The following is a 25,536-nucleotide window of genomic DNA, read 5'->3' as shown; positions in this document are numbered from 1 at the left end:
GGAGCGGCCGAATCAGTTTGGACGACTGAGACGTGCCTTACAGCGCCCAGCATGAGACGCCAGTGAAGGACCCTTTTCTCCTGTGCCACCGTGCGGAACGACCAAAACCCAGGAGTGTGAGAAATGAACGTGCCAAGGATGGAAACGCGGACACACCTGTTCTGGGACAAACACAGGCCTCGGACCCGCTCGAGCAGTCCTGGAGAGTGATGTCACTCCGTCGGCGGCAGGCTGTGGGTGTCCTTTTTGGAAACACGGAGGTCATTTACCCACAGTTCTCCGCTCCTACTGACGACAGAACGAGGCGTCAAAAAAAGCGAAAATGATCTCGGCAACAAGTTTTCACCGATTCGAACCACTCATTTTTGTCCCCTTGTGAAGAGGACACTATCACAATTTTGATTGGCTGAAATGAGCAAGTGATTGCCAGCCTAATTTAGCTGACCCATTATGGTGTTCACGAATCATTCTCCCATCAGTATCCAAACTGCTGTTATAAACAAAATTGTTTGTGTAGCACTATGTCCTGGTCGTAAACATTAAATAAAAGACAAATATATTTAATGAAGACCTAGCAAGCTTGCATAATTTTCTAAGCCAGGCCAGAATTACATCAGCTTTGAACTTGAAGCAATAAACACTGCTTGTACGCTGGGCCTTTAGCCAATCATGTTCCATGTTTTTCCTGACATGAGGGAGAGGGGCTGTTACACGTTGCTTGAATCGCACCGCGTGGTCTTTCAGCGTAAAACTGCACAGTGAACATCTAATCACAACCACATTACAGAGTGAAAACACTTGGGTGGGTGGGGAGGAGGGTGTTCCAAGTTTCGAAAATAATTTCAGGAGCGCCGTAACCAAAAACAGAGACAGGCTGCCCGAAAACAGCACTCGGAATCGGGGGAATGGGGGGAATCGGGGAATCACGGGATCAGTCACGAGCGCACGCTTTTTTATTGGCCGAGAGCGTAAAAAACAAACGGTGCAGAAAGACTTTTTAAAGAGGGCATTCCAGAGACGATTCTCTGTAAGGAACTGAGAGAGCAGATGTATAAATGATAAAACCAGTACCCGTTTTCAGAGCTTGTGGCTTTCGTGTAGTTCACCAAACGGCCGAAGGAGTTTAATCGTAACTCCTCCACTTCCCACAATACACAAAGCATCTCCCACGCACCCAAAACGTTTAATTTGGCCACTGTTTCTGAGCTTTTTAGTTCCCGATGAAAAAACAACAGGTAAGGGGGGGTGCATTCCTATCAAGGTGGTGTTCCTTGGCATTGGTTGACCCAAATGTGTGGTGCGTTAGAGCAGATGGGTCCCATGACCAGTCATGACCTGTTAAGGCATCGTTTTTATGGTATGGAAGGGCCTCATGCTCTGGTACCTGTAAAGGCACAGTTCATGAGTGTGGACGGGCCTCACCGTCCGGCAGAGGTAGAAAACCCAGGTTCAGAAAGTAAAAGTCCTCCCCAGGACTTTTCTCCAGTCACCTGGATTTGCCAATTACCACTATTCTTCTGCCAGGAGGTAGAACCAGTTAGTGAAATCAATTCATGGCTCTCACGGACAGGGTACCTGTAAAGGCACTGTTTGTATGTGTGGATGACTCCCATGGACTGGTATATGTTAAGGCACTGTTCCAGTGCATGGGTCGGCCCCATCGCCTGGTGACTCTTAAGGTAGAGTCCCTGTACATGGATGGGCCCCCACGATCTGGTCTCTGTCAACAACAATTTTTCAGGTTTGGCGCCCCCCACAGGCTGACAGGGCACCTGCCAAGTGAGCATGTTGAGCTTCTCATGAAACATATTCTCCCAGACTCACGTCTACGAAAGGCTAACTCAGACACCACGGTGTGAAAAGCAAAGCAGCAGCATCACGCTGGTCAGAGGAGAGCACGCACTCGTCTGGGGCCCGTCCCAAATCGACCAGAATGGTGGCGAAAGGGCGGGTCAATCACAAAATTTGGGAGAAAAAGAGGAAAAAGAACTTCACAAATTGTTTTCACCTTGGGTGTGTGCCTGCCAGGATCATATCATCAGGGTTATGAAATCAATTTCACGATTTGGACAATGTGTCCAAAAAGGCCCTCAAAAAACCATTGGCCAGAACATTAAAAAGCTCTTAATCAAAAAAGATTAAACGGACTGACAAACCGAGCACATCAGGAACAGACAAAAAAAAAAAAAAAATCTCTCACCACATTGGAACCGGCCCTTGGGTTATGAAGAATATTATTAATATCATCAGCTGTGATTAGACTGTGCAACAAGGACCACATTAAAACAATTAAACTCAGATGTTGAGGGGGGCGGGGAGTATCAGATGACACTTAGTGATAAATTCACTGCGGAAAATATTAAAGCATAAGTCAAATTTTAAAAAGGTCATTTAATAACGCACCCTCTGGCATCCTTTAGAAACAGTGTCCTCGGCCACCTGGAAATTAAACCGACAAAAAGACCTCAACGAGACGAAGCAGACGGTCCAGTTCAGGATGCTCCAAATATTCGGAGACGTTCGAGACTCTCACTCCTCAGTCAAAGCCTCTGGAATCCTTAAACGCAATCCGTTATGACATCTCTGCAGTCTCACGTTGTGTTCTAAAAAACAAAGCTCCTGGCTACGAGAACTGCGCAAACTGACGTTTTCCAGACGGGGAATTAGTCAGCAATTCAATGGAAACCCCTCCCAATAGTGACTGTAATAAATTCTCCACTGCATATTTTGATTTTTTTTTATTCTTTTTTTTTTTTCCAATCAGTTTTTTTTCCAATCCCTACCGTGTTAGGATTCTGTTCTGTATGCAGACACGTTGAAAGTGGACAGTCCGCTCTGCTTTGGGATTCTGTCCTTTGTTCACAGGTAGGAAGGGGACAGTCCTCCCCGTTTTAGGATTCTGTTCTTTATACAGACAGGCAGAAAGCAGACAGTCCTCCCTGTTTTAGGATTCTGTTCTTTGTTCACAGGTAGGAAGGGGACAGTCCTCCCCGTTTTAGGATTTTGTTCTTTGTTCACAGGTAGGAAGGGGACAGTCCTCCCAGTTTTAGGATTCTGTTCTTTGTTCACAGGTAGGAAGGGGACAGTCCTCCCAGTTTTAGGATTCTGTTCTTTGTTCACAGGTAGGAAGGGGACGAGGTAAGAGATGGGATCACAGCTGAGAAAGCAACACGTTGTAATCAGCAATCACAACGTGGCCAGTTGAGATTTTCCTAAGGCCTGGATGCGAAGTTGATGAGAGCCCAACAGGAGGCCTCATAAGGAAGTTGTGTAGATTCCATTACAGAATACTCACGTATTCATTTACATTCATTCCACAGCGGCCTACGCACCTGCGGCCTGAAATAAAGGGCCAGAGCTATGGGGGTGGTCTACAGCGACACCTGTGAACGGAAGAAAGGAAATGAAGCCCGTCCCCATCTCAGCACTGTACCTCAGCCTGCGGGCAACACACGCACTCCGCAACAAGCCCCACAACCAGGGCTGTAACTACCACTGAGGACCCCAGTGCCATGTCAGCTGTATTTTTATTTTTTTCCATGTCCATTTCCAGAACCTACATTTAATTTCATTCCTTAAGGAGAAACAAGAGTTGCAATACATTTAAGAGGGGGATGAATGGTCTTTAATTTTCTTTTTTTTCTCCAAATTTAAGCCTAATTTAGAGGCATATGTACAGCATTTACACCCTAAAATGCATCCTCAGTTAAATGACTAAAATAAAGGGAGAGAAAAAAAAAACAGGGCTCAGTCCGGCAGTCCCCCTACCCGAAAGTCCCATGGGGTAAACCACGCCCCCTTTCACACCACCTGGATACCCCACAGAAACCTGCGCTTAGACGGGACAATACGAGAAGACCACTCACACTCAACCTGTAACTGGACGTTTGAGCACCGCACTTTATCATTGGCCCAGAGTTTGAGTACCGCACTTTATCATTGGCCCAGAGTGAGGTCCTGCCATCAGCAACACACACACACACACACACAGACACACACAGACACACATACCCTGATACAACTCAGTCACCCCACAATGCAATGAGAAAAACAGTCACTCAGTTAAAAAATATATCATCTGTGAAGTGATGAACACTGACAAGTACTTATGGTAATTCCATTAATTATTTTTTTTTTTTTAAAAAGGTTCATGTTCTGTGGATCTTTTTTCAACATGCTTTTACTCATGCAGCACAGTAGCTGTATGTTCAATTACTGTTTAAGGTTCGCATGTGAACACTGATGGTCTGGTGTTTTACACTGAGGGCAAAAAAAGAATTAAGATGATCAAAGCGATGTACTTGTACAATTTTATTTATCATTGTGCTTTACCTTGGGTATTTTTTTTTCTGTAAATTAAACCAATTTTATATCCAGGTAAAACATGAGGGGAGGGATTGTTATTTGCAACAAGAAAAACAAAAAACAAAACAAACAACAAAAAAAAACAATTCAGCAGAAACACCATTTCGGCTTAAACTTTATAATTCAAATGAACACAATCGATGAATAAGCATGATGCTGGAGACAAAAGCATGAACCGCCCCCCCAGGGATTCAGCAAGCTGTCCTGCGCAAGGCTGTGTGTGTGTGTGTGTGTATGGGGGGGTGGTTTTCCCTACACCCCTTCCCAACCCCAAAATCACGTCACTCGAGTCACAGAGGTCTCCCTCGTAACCAGGATGCAGCGGTACAGAGTTAACAGGAAGTCGCCGCCGACTCCGACCCCCGGTTTCACACGCAGAAGACGCGGCATCGCTGGGTCAGGGGGTTACACAGTCAACCAATCAGCTGCGGCCTTCTTCACTGAAAGAGTGGGAGGGGCTTGAACATTAAGTCACGGGGCAACCAGTAGAGTAAGGTGGAATCTTGCAAACTGGTGCATTAAAAATGGCATGACAAACAGTATCGGGGGTGTGGGGGGATGGGGGAGACGAAAGAAAACCACAAATGAATAAAAGGCAAACATTTGTAATGAATCTCAGACTTCATTGGTTTTTCTCCAGCTTAGCGTACACAGAAAGCGTTTTCCACAGTCCCCAAGAGAGCGGCGTAAAGTGACCGTCACCCGGCTTCACAATTATTTCATCTTTTTTTTTTTTCTTTCTTTCTTTCTTTCTTTAACTGCAGAAACGTACACGTCTGCACGTCCGCGTTTACCTTTTCATGAATTTTTCTTTTTTTTAATATATTTTGCGTGCACATAAGCCATTTCCTCTTTACATCCTAAAGCGCATTAAAAATCATTTTTTTCATTATTTAGATTCTCTTTATAGACTAACTCTACACCCAAACACCACACTGTGGTTTTTCTTTTTTTAAATGTTCTTTTTTTTTTTTTCCTCAAAGAAGCCATTTTGTTTCAGAACGACCGGCATCTCCCTCCTTTTCTCCACGTATCGATGGCTCAATTGTTACACAGATATAAAAGCATTGGGCAGAGAGAGAGGAAGTGAGGAGGAAGAGGAGGAAGAGGTGGCCGTGAGGAAGAGAATACTCATTTCGGGAGTTAGGAAACAAAGATTTGTACGTTAAGATCTACACAGAAATTTTTTGTTTGTTTTTTTTTCCCCCTTTTTGCTGGTGCAGGGCTCTCTCACGCACTGGGGTAGTTCTGAACGAGTGTGAACTGCTGTGAATTTGCCAGACCGAAACCTCTCCTTGCTAAAAGGCAAAAAACAGTTCTCGATTTTCATTACTATTCTGTTTAAAATGAAAAAAAGAAGTGAAATCAAACCAAAATAAACCAAAAAAAAAAAAGAAAAGAACATTTTCCAGCAGTCTGACAACTGTTAATCTCCTGTGGTAAAGTCCTCACTCTGAAGATAACAGTAAGTTCCCAGTTTGAACGAGGCTGGGGGGGGGGGGGGGTGAGATCCCAGTCCGTCTGTCCCCCCTGTCCAACTGTCTGTCCTTTCAGCAATTTAAAAACCCAGCAGCACTGCACAGACGAGAGGAAGACAGCTCAGTTCAAAAGTCTTTAGCATTTTTTTTTTTTGTCTTTTTTTTCTTTTTCTTCTTCTTCTTCCAAAACGTTAAAAAGGGTAAAGAGTCACTGGGAAAGCTGGCTCACTGGAAAAGGGGTGGTGGGGGGGGTTGGTTGAGGGTAGGAAAGGGGTGGTGGGTGGGGGGGGGGTTGGTTGAGGTTGAGGGTGGGAAAGGGGTGGTGGGGCAGGGGCAGATCAGGGCAGGAAGAGGAGAACCTTGCGAGAGAAGAAGTGGGGCGGCGTGGCGGGCGGGCGGGCGGGCGGGCGGGCTCTACAGCAGGTCGATGCGGCGGTAGTACAGCAGGTAGGCCGAGCGCTCGGGCGTCTGCTTCACCACCTGGTGCTGCGCCACCACCTTCACCGCCTGGTCGTCGATGCGCAGCCAGCCGTTCAGCCCGATGTGGAACACGTCCGTGGTGTAGTGGCCGCCGGTGGCGCTGTTCCCGTGGTGATACACAACTGCGGGAGAACGGGGGGGGGTGGAGGGGGGGACGTGGGGCAGAAACAGAGAGGGAATACCGAGTTTGAGAACGGTGTGCACCCAATGACCATCGGTCTGTGCACCAACTCCCCCAACGACCCCCCTCCCCAAACCTACCATGACCTCTCTCGGGAATGGATGTACAAAGTCTCCATATGTCAACACAGCAGCAAACCAGCAGGCTACACGCAGCGTCACCACGAACGACTTCCATAAAAACCTAACTTCGCCCGAGGACAGACTGTCCCAGGGGTTCTCACGGGTCACCAGTGCTCCCATGCTCAGCCAGTACCGCCCCTACAAAACTTTCAGTTTTTCCCCTTATTTTGCCTAAACCCACTTAGCCTGCCTCCATGTCCAGGAATATGACTGTTTAACAGACTGCAGAGCAGCTGGAAGCTGCTCCCCGTGCTGCTCCACTGCTTTCTAGGAGCAGCTGTCAATCATTACCATTCTCCCGGAGTGAGAGAATATTTTCCCCCTGTTCCTCATTTAACTAAGTTTTCCATCCAGCGCTCTCTCTCTCTCTCTCTCGTTCGCCCTCATTCACAGCTCTGGAAAACCGAACCCTGTTCAGTAGCGACAATGCTACTTAAAAAGTGCTGAAACATAAGTGTGTGCAACTTCCTGCCGATAAATCGTTATGGTTTTTTTTTTTTACCTATATGGTCGTTGGCCATCAAAAAAAGACACTGGTGAGACACTTGACTTTAATAAAAATCAGTAAATCAATCAAAAACCAATTAATTCTGAGTAAATAACCGATTGATTGATTGCATGATTGATTCCCTGATTGGCAGACAGCCCATAATAACCCGATAAAGGTCACCCGAGCAGGAGACCGCAGACAGCAGATGCCAGAGTCACATGTCACACCTCATCAGGACCAGTAACTCAGCCAGCCAATCAGCGCTCTGCGCGCTTTGCAAGCCCAGCAGAGTAGACTCAGGCACACAGGTATGCAGCCAATCAGCAGGAAGCATGCAGAGGACCAGTAACTCAGCTACCCAATCAGCGCTCAGCTAGCTCTGCAAGCCCAGCTGAGTAGACCTAAACATATGGGTAAACGGCCAATCAGAGTGTAGCCTTGCAGAGCCCTGCAGGGCGGTGTTGATGTTGGGCTGGAAGGCCCTGCAGTCAGCACACAAACTATAAAGTCTTTTTTACTACAACAAGAGTGAGGGGATAAAATACCACGTCTTTTAAGCTGACAGGAGCCAGGTATCCAGGGACCAGCAGCACAGCGAGTCACTTCTTACTCAACACGACAAACCGCTGCACTGCCAACACACTCAACACCACAAAACTGAGTTCTCCTCAGCAGTTTGTTCTAATCGCGTTCCCTTCTTGTGACATTCTTTTTCAGGAAATTTCAGTAACTGCCAAAGTCACAATGTTCTGTAACAGAGGGAGTAAAACTAAAGACAAACTGCAGTACAGAACGGCCATGTCCGTGCTGGTGCCTTGTTATCATGTCCATGTTATCTTACGAAGCAGCACTCAAACCCGACACTTCACAGATAACCGAACACAGAACTCATAAAAAGCGCATCTGCTTTCAGACACACAATCCTTCACGGGGAAAATAAAAACACCGTGTTCACTACTGGGGAACTTCAGTGATTTCACTCTGTTTGGCAGTTGGAAGTTTTAAAAGTAAGCAGCTTCAATAGCAGCCTGCTTGAATAATACAGTGGCAACATTCTATAGTCACGGGCGTGTCGAGAGTGTGAAACACTTTCTTCTTTAAACGTAAACACGTAATGAAGAGAGCATAAGATTAAGCCACCGTAGCAGTTTTTGCTCTTTGACAGGTTAACTCTGGGATTTTTTTCAGCGTTGCATCCTTCAGAAGCACAAAAACCGAGATCACCCGTAATTGCTGGGACAGAATTTAAACAAACGACACCGATTCAAGGCATTTAAATTAACCGTCCTGCTGACCCTACTGCACAGCGGGGTTACAGCAGAGAGATCCAGCAGAAACCTCAGGCATTCACAGCCAAGAGATGATCTTTCATCCGTCCCAAGTAGCATACAGGCCTTTCAGGACCAGATGTGAAAATGGACAGCCTTTGTGGACAAAAATAAATAAATATATATATCTTTTTAACTGCTACTGTTGCCAAAGGTAACTGCAATGCATATCTATCAATTTGTTATTTTTAAACTTCCAATTAAGGCAGTAGGAACCCATAGAACCTGCAACAACAGGAACATGGACGGAATGACAGAATTTAAGGGGAAAAAAAAAAAAAGAAATCAGATATGAATGCCAAACTCCGTGGAATTCTCTGAAGGCTCCAATGACCCCAAACACGCAACCCCTTGTTTATACCCTGTTATGTCTGTATATTTTACTTCCAGGGGCCAATCAATGCTCTCTGCTGCGCTGTGTTATGTCTGGGGACCGTCTGTTTGGGCCCGCGCGGCCAGGTAGACCAGACGCCAGGTAGACCAGGCGCCTCTCTTTAACAGCCTGCGGCCTGTGTCAAAACGTCAAGGTGCTGGCGGGACGGGCGGTGTTGGCGGGACGGGCAGTGCCAGTCCGTGGGGCAGCCGAATCTCGGCCACGTGGGATTCCCCCCTGCGCGGGCGGGGGTTCGATCGCCCGCCACTGCTCTCCCTCTCAGCCGGGGCTCCTCCTCTACCCATTATGCTCGCTCTCTCTCTCTCGCTCTCTCTCTCGCCCTCTCTCTCGCTCTCTCTCTCGCCCTCTCTCTCGCTCTCTCTCTCGCTCCCTCTCTCTCGCTCTCTCTCTCGCTCTCTCTCTCTCTCGCCCTCTCTCTCTCTCTCTCTCTCTCCAACCTGCCCGTCTAAATAAAACAAACTACACAAAAGGGTGGGCGGACTGTCCCGGGCTCTCCTTTTTGGAGAAAGACATTTTTAAATGTCCTTGGCTGCGAAAACCAAAAGATCAGCCCACAAAAAAAAAAAAAAAAAAAAAAAGCTGAGAAGTTGCACAGAAAGTACAAACTCCAGGGCAGAGTAAGAGTTCACCGGTCAGACGAGGCGCTCTTCTGCAAACGCCGCGATCATGACTACTCACAGGAGGAGAGGACGCCCGTATTAAACCAAAGCACTACGCAGAATACAAAGTGAACAAAGCTCACAGCCATTGGAGGACACAGATGGGCAGTTTCAACAGGTTACATGACGCAAGAGCTCAGACAGGACCTCACAGCTGTGTGTGGAAGCCGGCATAACGCACCAGCAGATGAGAAAAGTAAAGTCTGACTAATTTCATTTAATAATGTCAATAAACTTCAACATTCTTTAAAGTACTGAATAGCTTGATTCCAAGCTACCACAAAAAAACATATAAATACCATACATGCCTACGTGTTACTCGACATTGGACTTCACATGCTGGACTTAAAAATATTTTTGAAAAAAAAAAAAATTCGTTTTTAATTCCCGGGAATTTATTGCAGGGAATATGGAAGAGAGCTCAGAGATTTGGAAATCATCAAATCATATTCTGTTAGGGTCATCATGCCCAATTCCCATTAAAGGAGTCGAGCATCACCACACACCAACAGCGACCAAGGCTCGAGACAAAACCCAAATGTTGGGGGGGGTTCTTTCTCTTTCTCGAAGGTTCTCCTGTTCTTTTTCTGGAAACGATTTCATCTTCTGTACTTTGGGACATGTACAGGAACTCCAGCGATGAACGCGCGAGTGCTGGACCCTTCCACCTGGCAGCGACACACGGAACAAGGGGAGAGCCTCCCACAGCACCCGAGTGTGTCTTCTTAATGGGCTGTAGTGAGGACTATTTATCTCACAGGCAGACTCAGCTTAAGGGGTGTTCCAGTCGCAGGGGCCAACTGGACGTTCCCAAGATGTGGCTGACAGAATACAACCAATGAGGCCAAACTGCTGCTGGTGAAAAGAGATTATGAAACTGAGAAAATTAACTATGGACTCAAAAGGAGGACAATGGACGAGGTGCATATATCAAGTGCCAAACAGTACTGACAGGCGAGCGCACGCACGCACACACACACACACACACACCCCCCCCCACACACACACACACACAGGGCAGTAGAACAGAGGAGTGTGTGGCTGCAGGTGTGTGGGGAAACCCCAGAGATCTCATGAAATTCCGTTTCAGTTTTTAAATGGCGTACCTGCAAAGAGCCGGTAGGATCTTTGGCCTTTGAAGATTTTACTCTTCACCCCTGGGGACAGGAGATCTGAAAGAGAAACAAAAAAAAAAAAAAAACATCAAACCAACGTCAATGTTACACACAAGCACAGCGTCATCCAACATATTCCGCCGATATTCAAGAAAACAAACGCCCCCGTAAAACTTTGGGGGGAAAAAAAAGTGGAACAATACTACGAGCATGTGTTAAATCAAATCAAATCCAGATAGCATGACACACCGCATTCCACCCCGGGCTGAAATGCTGGCAGGACATCACCTGCTCATAAACAAGCTCAGGCTCAGCCCACTCCAACAAATCTGCAAACAGCCTGGCCCAGTGCTGACCACGAGCACGCGGACGACTGTTTCTCCTTTTCTCAACCCGCTTCTGATCTCAGTACCACCATTTGGGGTGGGGGGGGCGCTTTGAAGTTTGTGAAGTCTCACTAGATACATGCTATGTGGCTCATTACCAAGTAGACCGACACAACACTGAATGGGAGTGGCTGTCCGAGATCCAAAATGTCCTACAACAACCCGATTGGCAAGAGGAATAAACAACGGTGGGGCTGAGCGGATTAGAAGGGGGTGGGGGGGGGCGAAGAGGGGTGTTGAGGGTGGGACAGGGACGGGGGGCGGGGCAGATTAGAAAGGGGGGGGGGGGCTCTACAAATAGACGAGAGAACAGTAAACAGGGCGGAGGTGCAAACGCATCACGCGTTCTCAGGGGCTGAGGCGGAGATGAGGAGCGCCGCGAGGCGAGTCACTGTTGTGACGGGGTCCGGGTCCAGAGCACGTTAGCCGCTACATGCTGAAGAGCGAAATGTGGCCCCGAGGGAGGGGGGCGGGGGCAGGTAGGGCCTGCAGACTCCCAAACACAGCCCAGTCTCTCTCTGGCGGGACTCTTACATAATAAAGCTGGATGCCTTGAGTGCACTTGTCCAAGCTCACAGCAACAGATTTGGGTGCTTCCTTCTCTGGAGTAAAACCCTCCAGGTCGGGAAAGGCACTGAACAGACCGACAGGGTAAAGACCCTGGGCTCAGCGCAGGCTAGCGTTCAGCGATCGGCAGTGAGGCGCGGAGGGCACCCTGTGCAAAATTTTACAGGTGTGCCATATTCTGCTTGACACCGCCATTCATTTTCACTCATTTCGCCCCGACTGCTTTCCCGCCAAAATGACCGCGTACACAGATGTGGTCATGTGACATCCGGAACTCTACACACACTCACAGCAGGACACTTTAGGACAAATTCCCCCGAAGACCCCAAATGAACAGGAGCCCAACAAGTAATCTTTTACGCAACAAAAAAAAACTTCAGCGACAATTTAAACTTTTCTGTCATGTTATCTGCATATGGTGATGTGGTACGTTGTGTTGTACTCCAAAGGACAGAGATATGGTATAAACGCCATAAAAATAGACAATTAAAGAAATATTAACCAGAGATGAAAGCACTTAAAATTGATCCTCAATTACCCTCCGCACAAGCAAACACAAACGAGCGGGACATGGCGGAACTGCGTTACCTCCTCGGTAATGTCCTTCCTCTGTGAAGAGGAACCTATCGCAATGCTGTTAGTCAGCCACACCCCGCCTGCATTCCTGGTAGTCATGGGAACCAGCATGAATGACAATCAAAGGTGCCAGCGTGTTCCGCGGGAACTGAAGTCAGGCCATTCCTAAATGCGCTAATTCGGATGCCAGACCCTAGTGAGGACGGACGTGACCCACGGCTGTTCACCCGCTCAAAACGCTGCAACATTAAGTCCATTCATAAAAAACAGAACAATGCGCATCATCATCATCCAATCACTGTGAGAGAGCTGGCCGAAGACCATCAGCGGATTGTCCTGAGAGCGCTCCACCCACTCCGATAGCAGTCACTGATTGGCTGGGGAACGGGTTCCGTGATCTGCACACGGTGACAGAGGGGCTCCGTCTCTCTGACGACCGGCAGCGAGAGACACGCGGGCACGCTGTCAATCAAAATCTCCCCCAAGCACGCCCATGAGCTCACCCGCTTACGAACTCGCATCGCGAAGGGCTTTCGTTCATTAGCCTCTGCTTTCCCGCCATTTAAACTGACTGGGCTCGTTAGCGGTGGGCTAGCAGGTGCTCATGCTAACCTTAAGCAGCTACACACTTCACTCCTGGTACCGGTGGGCTGCAGGGTCAGCTGTTTTTTTTGCTGTTACTCAGAACTTACGCAGTCGATTACACAGTTAACTCGCATCACCTGGTTTCCTGGGTCCGAATCGGCTGCTGATGTTCGGCCAAAACTAAAACCGGCAGACCCCACGGCCTACCAGGACCAGGAACGTAGATCGCCGCACTTATACGATAACTAATCATTCCAGTACCCCCGGCATTATTAGAGACAGACTTGTTTTTGCATTTCAGTGTTCATGTTATCGTTGTTTTTAATAGTATTTAACCACATTTAGCTGGCTTAGCTTAGGATACGTTTCACACATGGACAGCGGAACCCCTGGCCGTGAACGGACACTCCTATTGTGACACGCTTGCCGAACCCGAGGCCCCGCGGACCGTTCGCCCTTGGCCCCGCCCCCTCGGCCGACGGTACCTTTGCTGATCTCCAGGTCTACGGGGTAATCGATGTTCTTGATCAGCTTCTGGCACCCTCCGGTCTTCTCGAACACAAACCGTTTGAGGTGAAGCACCAGGACGGGCGGAAGCTCCTCCAGAGTCACTCTCCGGCTGATCTCAATCTGAAAAACAAACGGGGGGGGGGGGAGAGGAGAGGAGGGGAAAAATCAAAATGAGGTAAGTGCGGAAAAAATTCAGCCCCAAACAGCCACATTACATTCTGACTCCCAATTCCATGAATTCAAACAGTCAACATAGCGGGTGCAACCAATCGGCCTGGAATCTGGTCCCAACAACAAGGACAGTCGAGAACGAAAACGCAAACTTATTTCAATCCGCTCGTGAACTGCGGGCACACCTGAGGAGTCAACGAAGCGCAACCACCGGCAAGAAGACAACGACAAACAACCGGCCTACAAAAGCCAGGAGCTCCTCACATTCTGCCCCTGACGGACATCTTCCCACGAAATGGAAGACAGAAGCGGTAAAAAAAAAACACACACGCACGCACGCACGCACGCACGCACGCACGCACGCACGCACGCACGCACACACACACAGGCGTGTGCAGACGGCTCTGTTTCATACAGCTGCCCAGCAGATGTCCCTTTCAAGATACCAGCACGCAGCGGTGAGGTCCTTCGGCTCAAAGAGGCACCGGGCGCATTTTCCACAACTGCCATCTCGAACTACGAGTTCTGTAAACAATGCAGCACACTGTCCACATCCACAAACTGTTCTCTTCCGCGGTTTAAGAGTCCCCCTCTGGCCCAGAGAAATCAGACACCACTGACTGCTGAAGCCCTTCAATAGGGTGGGGGGGGGGGCTTTTTGTGAGGGGAGTGTTTGCCTTGTGTAGACGGCACTGCAAACATCCACTGAATGGGCCAAAACTGACGACTGACTGACAAACAGACCCACAGTCTGAAGGTTCTACCAGAAAAGCGAAGAATGTGGTCATTTTACATAATCTTTTCCATTTTTCTTTTTAAGACGTCTGAGTTCAAAGGAAATATGCCATCCCTCTCTCCTCATCTTAAGACTTTGATCAAACTGTTTCTGGAGCGTGAAAATAACACAAAAAAACATTTCAGCAACAGATTGCTTTCAAAACAAAAACATCCCACAAAAACAAGAAAGAAAAAAAAAGACAAAAGAAACCAGAGGACAACAGCGCAACACAAAGTACAAGACGTCCACTCCCAGCGACACGGGGCGCCAGGTTCCGGAAGGTTCCGGAAAGCCCACCCACCTCCTGCTTGGTCTTGGTGGTGTAGCCCTGGACGGACTCCCGGGCCACCAGGGCCTCCAGGGCCTCCTGCAGGGAGCGCACCTTCTCCGACTGGATGTCCAGCTGCAGGGTGAAGAAGGGCTGCAGGGTAGCCGACTCCTTGGAGCTGTGCTGGTACACCACCGACCTGCGGGAGTGGGGGGGGGGGGGGAGATGAGGGGGTTGGGGGTAAGGGGCACACAGAACGCCAGGGTCAGGTGTTATTAGTCAAAATACTACATCAGACACGCACTAAACTCGGGGGACAAGCAGGCTTCGGGAGATCTTAGAACACTGTCCTTATCCGGAGACACCATTGCGTTTACACACTGCCCTCTTACTCAGCTGAATGGTTACTGGAGACATCCAGGCCAAGAGTCCTGCCAAAGGTACAATGGCAGCACCCTAAAGTACCCGAGTGGCAGTACCCCAAAGTACCCAAGGGGCGATACCCTAAAGTATTCGAAAGGCCGCGTCCCAAATCTGGGGGCCGTGCACCTGAAAACTTTCCCAGCTGCCTGAACCGTTTTACCACTGGGCAGTAAATTCTGGAGACCTTCACTGCCTGACGTGAGCAGTGAGACGAGAGACCTGCCATCAGACAGGAAGCCGGCGCCCAGTTGCAGCTGCAGCTCTGAGAGATCAAGGCCCAGCCTGGGTCCCACTCTGCTTCAGAAACCGGGAGAGAGGACGTTTACAACGCATTCCACCTTTCCCACACGCCAATCTCTCTCCAAAAGGCTCCGTTTTGGGCGAAAAACAGCTTTGAACCTTTAAACATCTTAAATGGGAGGGGGAAAAAAAAAAAAAGACCCCATATGCCTGCTTGTCCAAGTTAATGGCTGAAAAGGATTATTATTTAAACCCTCTCGACCTCTCGAACCATCTCCAGGCCAGAAACCAATCACAGCAGACCGCAGATGTGCGCTGGCTGTTCTGAGCTAAAACTAAACTACGACTGTGTGCAGGTACAGCACTAGCTGCTAGCTGAACAAAGTCTGCCTTTTCAACAGCCTTGTACTGCAGGGAGAAAGGGCTGGAAACTGCTTTCGTTGCAGTTCACATTGCCCCTCTAGACGCGTGTCCGTGCGAGCGTGCACGCACTTGCTTCTCGTGCATTTGTGCACACGCGCGTGCAATTACGTGCAAACGTGCACACGTTTGTTTGCGCACGCGTTTGTAAACGATTGTGTGTGTATACACGTCTTCCCACAGTTGGGTGTCCTTGTTTGGGTGGGGGGTGAGTCGGGATAATGATGGCTCTATTCTCTCAGGGCGGCCACCATCAGGCTGCCCACCCAGCGCCAACGTAAAGAAGGGAACAGGCAGCGCCACAGTTCTGCAGCTCCAGCAACCAAAATAAACTGTGGGCGAGAGACAGAGAGAGAGAGAGACTCGGGGGGGGTGGGGAGAGACGGACCGTGCCCGTGCGGTTTCAGGTAAATATGATGTCACATATGGTGTCTCAAAGACGGCACTTGCTGGCACTTCAGACCTCAAGCTCAAACACGATTTAAGCTGCACCTGCTAAAGAGCGGAGTGCGTGGGTACAAGCACTACCACGATGGGCGGGGCTGCCACGTCCTGTCAATCACACCCTCACTCAACTCACGTGACCCAAAAGCAGAAAACAATGATTGGTTGAAAGGAGAGAAGACACTGACATTACATCACAGGCATTTAGCAGACATTCTTATCCAGAGCGACTTGCACAACTTTCACACAGCATTTACACTGCATCCATTTATACAGCTGGATATATACTGAAGCAATGCAGTTTAAGTACCTTGCTCAAGGGTACAACGGCAGTGTCCTACCTGGGAATTAAACCTTGACCTTTAGGCTACAAGACCAGCTCCTCACCTTACCCATACTACACTGCCGCGTGACATCACACGCCAGGCTCAACTCGTGTGAGATTCACGAGGCTTCAGTCTGCCGTAGCTACACCCTGGTTGGTCGCGCGCGGCTTTTCCGCCAGCTAGCGAGTGCGTCGCCCGGGCCCCTACCTGATGTGCCCTCCGAATATGTCGGTGATGGGGGTGCGGACGAAGTCGGCCTGTCGGGTGACGGAGGACTTGTTCCGGGGGCCGACCCGCTCCCACTCGTCCTCGCTGCCGTCCTCCTCGTTCTCCGCCGGGTCCTCGGGCGCCCCGGGCCGGGGCTCCGGGCCGTTGAGCGCGGCGGGCGCTTCTGTTTTTTCGGCACAGGGGGAAAGGAGCACGGGAAGGTCGGGTCAACGAAACACAACTCCGCAGAGAGAACGGTCAGCTCTGCAGTCGCCGTGCCCAGGGAAAACGGTTTCTGAAACACTGTTCACACTCCAGGGTATTTTACGTGGATTTCCAAAGGTGGCATAGAATCATAAAATAAAATGAGTTAGCAAAACAAGAACAGACATCGTTTAGTGGTTTGCGCTGACTCTGGCTGATCGTCTATGCGCCACCTTGTGGCCAAAACAGGGTACTGTTATCGCTCTGGCGGGAGCCACCTCCCAGCATTCAGAGCAGGCAAACCAAGGAAGGAAAGAGCCTTTGTTCTTTGCACCACCATTCCAGGAAATAATGACAATGAGCGACTAACGAAGAGCCAAAATGGCGGCTTGTGCAGGACTACTTACTCTCCTCCTGTGGGGAGATGAGCTTCTTCAGAGAGAGCATTTCCTCGTGCAGGCCGTTGAGGATGAAGCCCAGGTACTCCTCAGCATCTTCCTGTCGACCCTGCGGTGGGAGGAACAGCCCCCAAATAAGGACGGGGCCCCAAGGACCACAGCAAGTACACTAAGCTCTAACTCTGACTCAGGTCTGACTGCAGCTGTCTGTCTGTAGGCTGACGGCAGCCTGGGGGTACACTGACTGAACCCAGTCTTAGTCACGAATACGGTCATAGTTTTGCCCTGAACCAGGGTCAGGGTCAACACAGTTACAATGCAGTCACCGATGGAAATGAACAACGTCAAATTCATACATGTGAAAAAATTCCACTAATGCTCTATGAAGAATTTCTAAGGCCATAAATGTAAGTTTTAACTGAATTTAATTTCCAGAACTGACCGAACGTGAAGGGGAAAGAACGGCAATCGTAGTCCAGGGTGAAACGAGGGCACCGCAGCCACAACTGCAACCGGTACCACCCGACGTGCCACCAGGCCGGCGCCAACCTTCCACTTCCCCGGGTGAGTCTGGCAAAGGCGCAGCCAGCAGGAAGTGCAGCTCAGTGGGTTATGGTTCTGATTGGGTCTACCCTACGAGCCTCTCCCCTCCCCTCGGCCCCCCACACAGAGTCCCAGCTTCCCCCCGACCCCAAACTCCACTCCGCTCCGCTGACCGGCGGTGCGGAACCTTCTAGAAGGCAGAGACTCCGTTTGGCCCCACTTGTGCAGACACACAGTTCGCAGCCCCTCTGTAAACATATAAAGTGAGTCTGCTTACCAAATGTGTGCATCTGCTGGTAACTAAAGATACACAGAAGAGGAGGACCGCCGTTGTCCTGTCCATTTTTGGAGAGATAACAAAGATGGCCGCAAACACTGTTGACCGTATGCTAATCCAGAGCACAGCTTCGGGAGATAAATATTTGCTTCCAAATGGGACAAACTGACATAGTATATGAACATATTTCCTCCCGAGCGGTAAGCATTGTGACAGATGCTGTTACACGGGGGGGGGGGACACGCTTAATCATGCTAGACCCCCACCAGGCGCCAGGCTGAACTACTCTCAGACCATCGTACCGCTGACCTGGCTCGACCGAGCGACCCACAGCTCATTAAGGACAGAACACGAGCAGCAGCACACGCTCACTGAAGGGGTTACGTGGACCAATCGGACGCGGGTGAGCAGAACAGGACGCTGACTCAGTCGCTCAGCCCTCGTTCTCATAAAGAGTGTTTAGCGAAACAGAACACCGAACGCGCACATAAAGACAGTCCTCTCTCTCGGCTGCGATGACTAACAGAACAGGAACGGACAGACAGCTACTCCGTGTGACACAGCTACTGGAATGTTCTAGAACAGCAGCAGCAGCAGCGGCGGCGGCGGAGGAGATCCGATGACACGTTTTTAACGCGCTTTCAGGGTGCGAGCAAAATCGCAGAACACCGCTTCGCCCGGGGGGGGAAAGAGAAAGCGAGATTAGGACAGGAACACGATGCAGCAGGAGGACCGCTCTGCCAACTTACGAGAGCCCTGGCGCGGTGGTTTACCTTCTCTGAGAGGCCGGACTTGATGAGCGTCAGGAGTCTGTAAATGTAGCTGGGCTCGAAGGGGACTCCCGGCCGCACGTCTTTCATCACTTTATCGCCAGCGGCTGTTCAGGAAGTGGAAAGAGTTTTGCTCAAGTTCCATACTGACACACGCAGCTTAAAAACAGCATAAAAACCGGGACAGGGAACGCTCTGATTGGTCAGTAGAGGGGGCTCTCTCACCTTGCTGTTTGGCCTTTGAGGGCACGGGCATGTTGCTGAACTCGTTCACAAGTCTGACACTGGAAGGGGAGGCAAAAATCAAGCGTCAAACTTCCACGTGACCGTAAAAAAAGGGACTCACAGGAGAGTACTGAAAGACCACACCCATTCACACAGGTGGAACAGCATGAAGACCACACCCATTCACACACGTGGAACAGCACTGAAAGACCACACCCATTCACACAGGTGGAACAGCATGAAGACCACACCCATTCACACACGTGGAACAGCACTGAAGACCACACCCATTCACACAGGTGGAACAGCATGAAGACCACACCCATTCACACACGTGGAACAGCACTGAAAGACCAAACCCATTCACACAGGTGGAACAGCATGAAGACCACACCCATTCACACAGGTGGAACAGCATGAAGACCACACCCATTCACACACGTGGAACAGCACTGAAGACCACACCCATTCACACAGGTGGAACAGCATGAAGACCACACCCATTCACACAGGTGGAACAGCATGAAGACCACACCCATTCACACAGGTGGAACAGCATGAAGACCACACCCATTCACACAGGTGGAACTGTACTCAAACTGCACTCACTGAACATAATGTGAAACTTGAGACACCTTATGGCCTGGATTTAACAGGTGTAGGCTACACACACACTCACAGACACACACACACACACGCGCGCGCGCACACACACACAGACACGGACACACACACACACAGACACACTCACACAGATACACAACACAGACACACACACACAGACAGACAGACAGACAGACAGACGGTACTCACAAGTTATCGATCATGGGCGTGGAAGAGCACGGTCTCTGCGACTCGCCCAGCACGGGTATGGATTTCATCAGGTGGAACATGGGGGGGCAGGCGACCAGGGCCTGCAGGGTCTTAGGGCAAAGGTCAAGGGTCACAAGCGTCTCAAGGAGGACCGAGGGACAGGTCATGTGCTGCTCATTTCACGGCCACAGAGAACACTGAAAGCAACGGAACTGAGCGTGCCGGCAGGGGAACACTTCCACAGGCCGATCCGTCTCGCATCTTAAAAATGACCCAGTGTCTCGTAAACTGACGCCATAAACCCACTCCGTGTCCCAGTCACCTGAGCGGAGGCGTGTTGTGAGTGTTAGGGGCGGGGCGTGAAAGGATACTGCGTTGATATAGCACCAGTTTCCCTTGTTGATCAGCCCTCTGGGCTGCAGAGACACCGGTTTGTGGATCAGCTTCACAGTCTCAATCAGTTCTGGGGAGGAAAACAAAGAACAAAATTTTTAAAAAATTTACTATGGAAATCACAACGGTGCGTAGAAAATCAAAGATGACAACATCTCCCTTTTAAATTCAAATACAACAAGTTTTATTTAGGGGGTGGGTGGTGAGGCTATTGTCAGCGTAAACAACAGCAACCATAAATATTAGGACGGCATACGCATTAATGAACCTAACGCATTCCATAACACAGAGCACATCCGACACCACCTTTTACGCCCGTCCAACTCTAACTGCTCCATCAAACCTGGGCGCACTGCAGATGTACTGCTATGGCTGGAAACTTGATTTAAAACAGGCGAACGCAAGATTGCAGTCACCCATATTCTGCGGTCCTTCCGAGTGTTTTTTTGTGCACATCCTCAAATATTACCGCTGTGTGTCTACAAGGTGCAATACCCGCTTGAACCACGGGGGGCACATTTAATGCCTAGTGACCCGACAGATACAGATGTTACGAAGCCAGCAAGGAGGGCGTAATCAACTGAAGAGAAGCTCAGTTCTGCCCCCTAGTGGACAGACCTTTTATCAAACCAGATGTCAGAGAGAAAGTAAGCAGACGAGCACTTGAGGAATGTCGCCCGGGGCAACAACCACTTAACGTGCTCGTAGAGCCATAAAATTCCAAGTGCGCTTCCGGCCCTAAGAGACCGTCGATCAGAGCCACGGCGTGACGCCGTTCGGCCGTGCCGCAGACGCAAGACGACGGACCACAGACGCAAATCGACGCGCTCGCTCACGCCGCGCGGCTACAAACAGCCCGCAGCCAATAAAAAACGGCCCGCCTGCCTCAGAGGCCCCGAGCGCTCCAGAGCCGACCCGGGCCAGCGTCCAGAGCCTGCTTACTCTCTCTATAAATAATGCAGCGGCGCTGGAAGATGCCCGTGAACCCAGCAAATTCCTGCCCCAACAAGGGCCTGGGAATCGCGAAACTCCGCGGGACTACTCGTTTACTCACAAAACCCCCCGGAGATCCGATCGCCGGAGAACAGAACGAGATTCTTTTCTTTCTGGGATGTTCTTTCCGAAATCCACTCTCTCCCGTCCGCCGTGACGGACTCTCGATGTCACGATCAGCTTTGTAAGACGTCGATATAGAGTCCCGTGGGAATGCTGATCACATGATCAGAACCCCAGCAGGGTGTGCAGGCTGGCGGCTCATGCTCACATTCGGTCAGGTCGGGCCGCCATGCATAAAGGGCCTCATTAAATACTGTATGAAGCACGGCCTCAAGGCGTTTACACATCACTGCAGGCACATTCACAAAGGTCACAGTAATGGTAAATGGACTGTATTTATATAGCGCTTTTATCCAAAGCGCTTTACAATTGATGCCTCTCATTCGCCAGAGCAGTTAGAGGTTAGGGGTTAGGTGTCTTGCTCAAGGACACTTCGACATGCCCAGGGCGGGGTTTGAACCGGCAACCCTCCGCCTGCCAGACAATCAGGTCTTACCTCCTGAGCTATATCGCCCAGTAAAGTCCCATCTCCTGTGCGCGTGTGTGTGCACGTGCGTTTTGTGTGTCCTGCGTGCGTGTGTCCAGTGTGTGTGCGCGTGTGTGACCTGCGTGTGTGCGCGTGTGTGACCTGCGTGTGTGCGCGTGTGTGTGACCTGCGTGTGTGCGCGTGTGTGACCTGCGTGTGTGCGCGTGTGTGTGACCTGCGTGTGTGCGCGTGTGTGTGACCTGCGTGTGTGCGCGTGTGTGACCTGCGTGCTTGCGATGCTTTGTTTGAGATGTTTTACGATGTAAACGCGCCGGGCCGACAACAACGGCCGCGAGCCAATCGAATCCGAGCTGCGGAGGAGAGAGAGAGAGAGGTCCCAAAAGGGCGAGCGAGGAGCCCGTCCCCGATCCAAAAAATCAGAGTCAACATCCTCCGGGGAGGAGAGGGGTGGAGCGGAGCCCCATCTGCGCGCCTCTGTTTACCCGGCTCTGATTCAGAACACCTGGAGCGCGTTTCGGCTGGAGCGAGAGAGGGGCCCGGGGAAGACAGGAAGAGAGCTGCACAACAGCCCACCAATCAGAGTGCACGCCACATCCATCCCCACCAGCCCTCTGATATTACACATAAAGGGGGGGGGGGGGTGGAGCCAGGAGGCAGATCAATCAGTCGCCACGGTAACGGTCTTAATTAACACTCGCGGGTCACTGTTGCAGAACGTTCCCCCGCTACTCCCCCCCCCCTCCCCCCTGTGTTGTTGCGGATCACATGACCACACGCAGCCAAGGCAACGGGCTTCTAGGCTCTAATGCCATTGGGCCCGGTGACAACGGCGCCCTTCGGTGGCACCACAGCGGCGGAAATGGCCCGAGGCTCACGGGGCACGACCTCGAACCTCGAGCAGCAATGCCCCCCCCAGCCAATCAGAGACCAGAGCACGGGCCTGGAAATAAACCCACCAACGCTGACCATTACCTGAGCTTTGGCGCCACCTGGTGCTACATTCCCCCCTTCTTCAATAAAGAAGTATCAGAGTGGAAGAAATATCTACTGATCTGTCAATAGGACTGATCACAATGGCAGACTGATGCCTTCCCTATTTTTTTTTTTAGAAAATTATCCTCGTTTCAAGAGAAAAAAGAAACCAAGTAATACACGTGTCTGTTATTCAGTTGATTTCCCAGTTGAGCAAACTTCCTTAGCAGTTAGAAACATTGAGAAATTCTCTCTAGAAAATTCAGTTGTATTTAAAGCAAAATGACCCAATGCTGCCACCGTGTGGCGACTTAATCACAGCACCAACAGGGGAACAAATTTCAGGCAATGCTACAAGGTTTTGCTCCATCACCCAGCGACCACACCATTCTCAAAGGACTGTCAGTACTGCCGGAGCACCCTGGGACCATGTCAGTGCTGCAAGAGCTCCGTGTGACACTGATGGAGCTCCATAGGACTGTCAGTACTGCCAAAGCTCCCTAGGACTGGGTCAGTGCTACCGGAATTAAAACATTTTTTTTTTTACTCCATTAAATTTTACTCTGGCCCAGCGCCACTTCGCCTAACGTGCGCCGGCAGCCTCGATCACTCCCGACCACATCCCACAAAATCTATTTACTACCGTCCTGACAGTGGATGTGCTCTATTCTACATACCACAGTAGCCTAATAGAACAACATGGACTGTCAGTACCTCCAGAGCACCCGAGCACTGCAGGACTGTCAGTACTGCCAGAACATCGCAGGACTGTCAGTACTGCCAGAGCACTGCAGGACAGTGTCAGTACTGCCAGAGCATGGTGGAACTGTGTCAGTACTGCCAGAACATCGCAGGACAGTGTCAGTACTGCCAGAGCATGGTGGAACTGTGTCAGTACTGCCAGAGCAGCACAGGACAGTGTCGGTACTGCCAGAGCAGCGCAGGACAGTGTCAGTACTGCCAGAGCATGGTGGAACTGTGTCAGTACTGCCAGAGCAGCGCAGGACAGTGTCGGTACTGCCAGAGCAGCGCAGGACAGTGTCAGTACTGCCAGAGCATGGTGGAACTGTGTCAGTACTGCCAGAGCAGCGCAGGACAGTGTCGGTACTGCCAGAGCAGCGCAGGACAGTGTCAGTACTGCCAGAGCATGGTGGAACTGTGTCAGTACTGCCAGAGTAGCGCAGGACAGTATCAGTACTGCCAGAGCAGCGCAGGACAGTGTCAGTACTGCCAGAGCATGGTGGAACTGTGTCAGTACTGCCAGAGCACCGCAGGACAGTGTCAGTACTGCCAGAGCAGCGCAGGACAGTGTCAGTACTGCCAGAGCAGCGCAGGACAGGGTCAGTACTGCCAGAGCAGCGCAGGACAGGGTCAGTACAGTGAAGGGGCGCTACCTGCAAGCTCGGGGGCCATGGCGTCCTCAGACACGTGAACGGGTCCTTCCCTGGCGTCCCCCGCCACCTCGGGCGTCTCGGCCGCGGGCGCAGCCGGCGCCTCGGGGGGCGGCACGTTTTTTACCTCCACGTAGGCCTGCGGCCCGCCCGGCAGGGGCTTGGAGTTGTGGAAGAGGCTGGCCCAGGACTTGGGCGCGCTGGGAGCCGGGGTGCCCGCGGGGGGCAGGGGCGACGGGGGTGACAGGGCCTGCTCGGCCGCCGGCTGGGGGGCCTGGAGGTCCGGCGGGGGCTGGGACGGGGCCTCCTCGGGCTCCGGGGAGTCCTCGCGAGGGAGGGGCTCAGTGGGCCCGTTGGGCACCACCCCGTCCCCAGCCTCCTCCTGGTCAGTAGTAGCAGTGGTTTGGGAGGGGGAGGGGGTGGGGCTGGGGCTGGGGCTGGGGGCGGGGCCTGGGGCAGTGGGCGGAGCAGCAGCAGCAGTGGAGGGCGGAGGAGGCGGGGAGGTGGGGCTCGGGCTGTGACTCCCGCTGCCCAGCAGTTCGGGGCTCTCCAGGCCCGGGGCGTCCCGCGGCTGCTCAGCTGTCCTGCCCCCCTCCCCAACCCCGCTGCTGTGGGAGGACGAGGAAGAGGAGGACGACGATGAAGAGGAGGAGGAGGAAGAGGAGGAGGGCGCGTTGTTACTGTCCGATGAAGAGGCTGCCCCGCTCGTGAAGTCCAGGGACGACTCCTCGGGGCTCTCACAAGTCCTCTGGTCGCCGGCGGCGACTGCGGTCGCTGTGAGGGGGGGCGGGGCCTCGGGGGCAGGGCTGTGCCTGGAAGGCGAGGCGGCCTCGGCCTCCGTCTCCCCGGCAACGTCCGACTCTGACCCGAGACCCGGGGCGCTCGGCACGTGTCCGTTGACTAGCCCCGCCCCGAGGGGGGCGTCGCCGTGGGGGGCGGGGCCGTCGTCGTCGCCCCCGGCGTCGCCGCCGGACCCCTCCAGGTAGTTGTAGTACCCCGGCGGCCGTTTTTTCTTCTTCTTGCGCTCCCGCTGGCCCAGGCCACCCGCCGCGCCCTCCAGGTCCGCGCAGGCGCCCCCGGCGCCGTCCAGCAGGGGGAGCTCTGAGTCAGCGCAGCCGTCCGGCTCCTCCCCCGGCTGCAGGTCCGGCAGGGCCTTGGGGGCGGGCTGGCAGCCCAGGATGAATTCGGGGGCCTGGGGGTTGAGCGTGCTGGACACCCTCTGCAGGGACTCCTTCACCCGCAGGGGCTCCGCCCCGATCACCTCGTCCACCCCGAACTCGATGTGCTGGTACTCTTCACCTGGGACGACACGACAGCCCGTCAGCGCCAACGCTCTCATAACGCACACGCACACGCACACACACTCACTACACACACGCACCTCTCACTCACACACTCAATACACACACACACACACACACACACACACACTCACTACACACACGCACCTCTCACTCACACACTCAATACACACACACACACACACACACACAC

At 51.5% G+C, this 25,536-nt stretch overlaps 1 protein-coding gene across 2 annotated transcripts in view; it reads right to left on the bottom strand.

The window, feature by feature from the left end:
* Positions 1 to 4,298: 4,298 nt before the first annotated feature.
* Positions 4,299 to 25,536, bottom strand: part of LOC135255747 (ubiquitin carboxyl-terminal hydrolase 10-like) — a 33,703-nt gene continuing 12,465 nt past the window's right edge. For both annotated transcript variants that reach the window (XM_064337304.1, XM_064337305.1), the window contains 11 exons: positions 24,046 to 25,341; positions 20,115 to 20,206; positions 19,744 to 19,853; positions 18,931 to 18,989; positions 18,709 to 18,812; positions 17,125 to 17,224; positions 16,514 to 16,697; positions 14,487 to 14,652; positions 13,212 to 13,356; positions 10,604 to 10,669; positions 4,299 to 6,445 (listed from right to left, as the gene is read on the bottom strand). In XM_064337304.1, the coding sequence (XP_064193374.1) occupies positions 6,258 to 6,445; positions 10,604 to 10,669; positions 13,212 to 13,356; positions 14,487 to 14,652; positions 16,514 to 16,697; positions 17,125 to 17,224; positions 18,709 to 18,812; positions 18,931 to 18,989; positions 19,744 to 19,853; positions 20,115 to 20,206; positions 24,046 to 25,341 (2,510 nt within the window). In that variant the 3' untranslated portion in view covers positions 4,299 to 6,257. The remainder of the gene's footprint in view (positions 6,446 to 10,603; positions 10,670 to 13,211; positions 13,357 to 14,486; positions 14,653 to 16,513; positions 16,698 to 17,124; positions 17,225 to 18,708; positions 18,813 to 18,930; positions 18,990 to 19,743; positions 19,854 to 20,114; positions 20,207 to 24,045; positions 25,342 to 25,536) is intronic.

Source organism: Anguilla rostrata, chromosome 5 (genome assembly GCF_018555375.3).
Source record: "Anguilla rostrata isolate EN2019 chromosome 5, ASM1855537v3, whole genome shotgun sequence".
In the NCBI taxonomy this organism is placed as follows: domain Eukaryota; kingdom Metazoa; phylum Chordata; class Actinopteri; order Anguilliformes; family Anguillidae; genus Anguilla; species Anguilla rostrata.
Note: the sequence above shows the minus strand (reverse complement) of the source record. Positions and strands in the feature narration are given on the sequence as shown.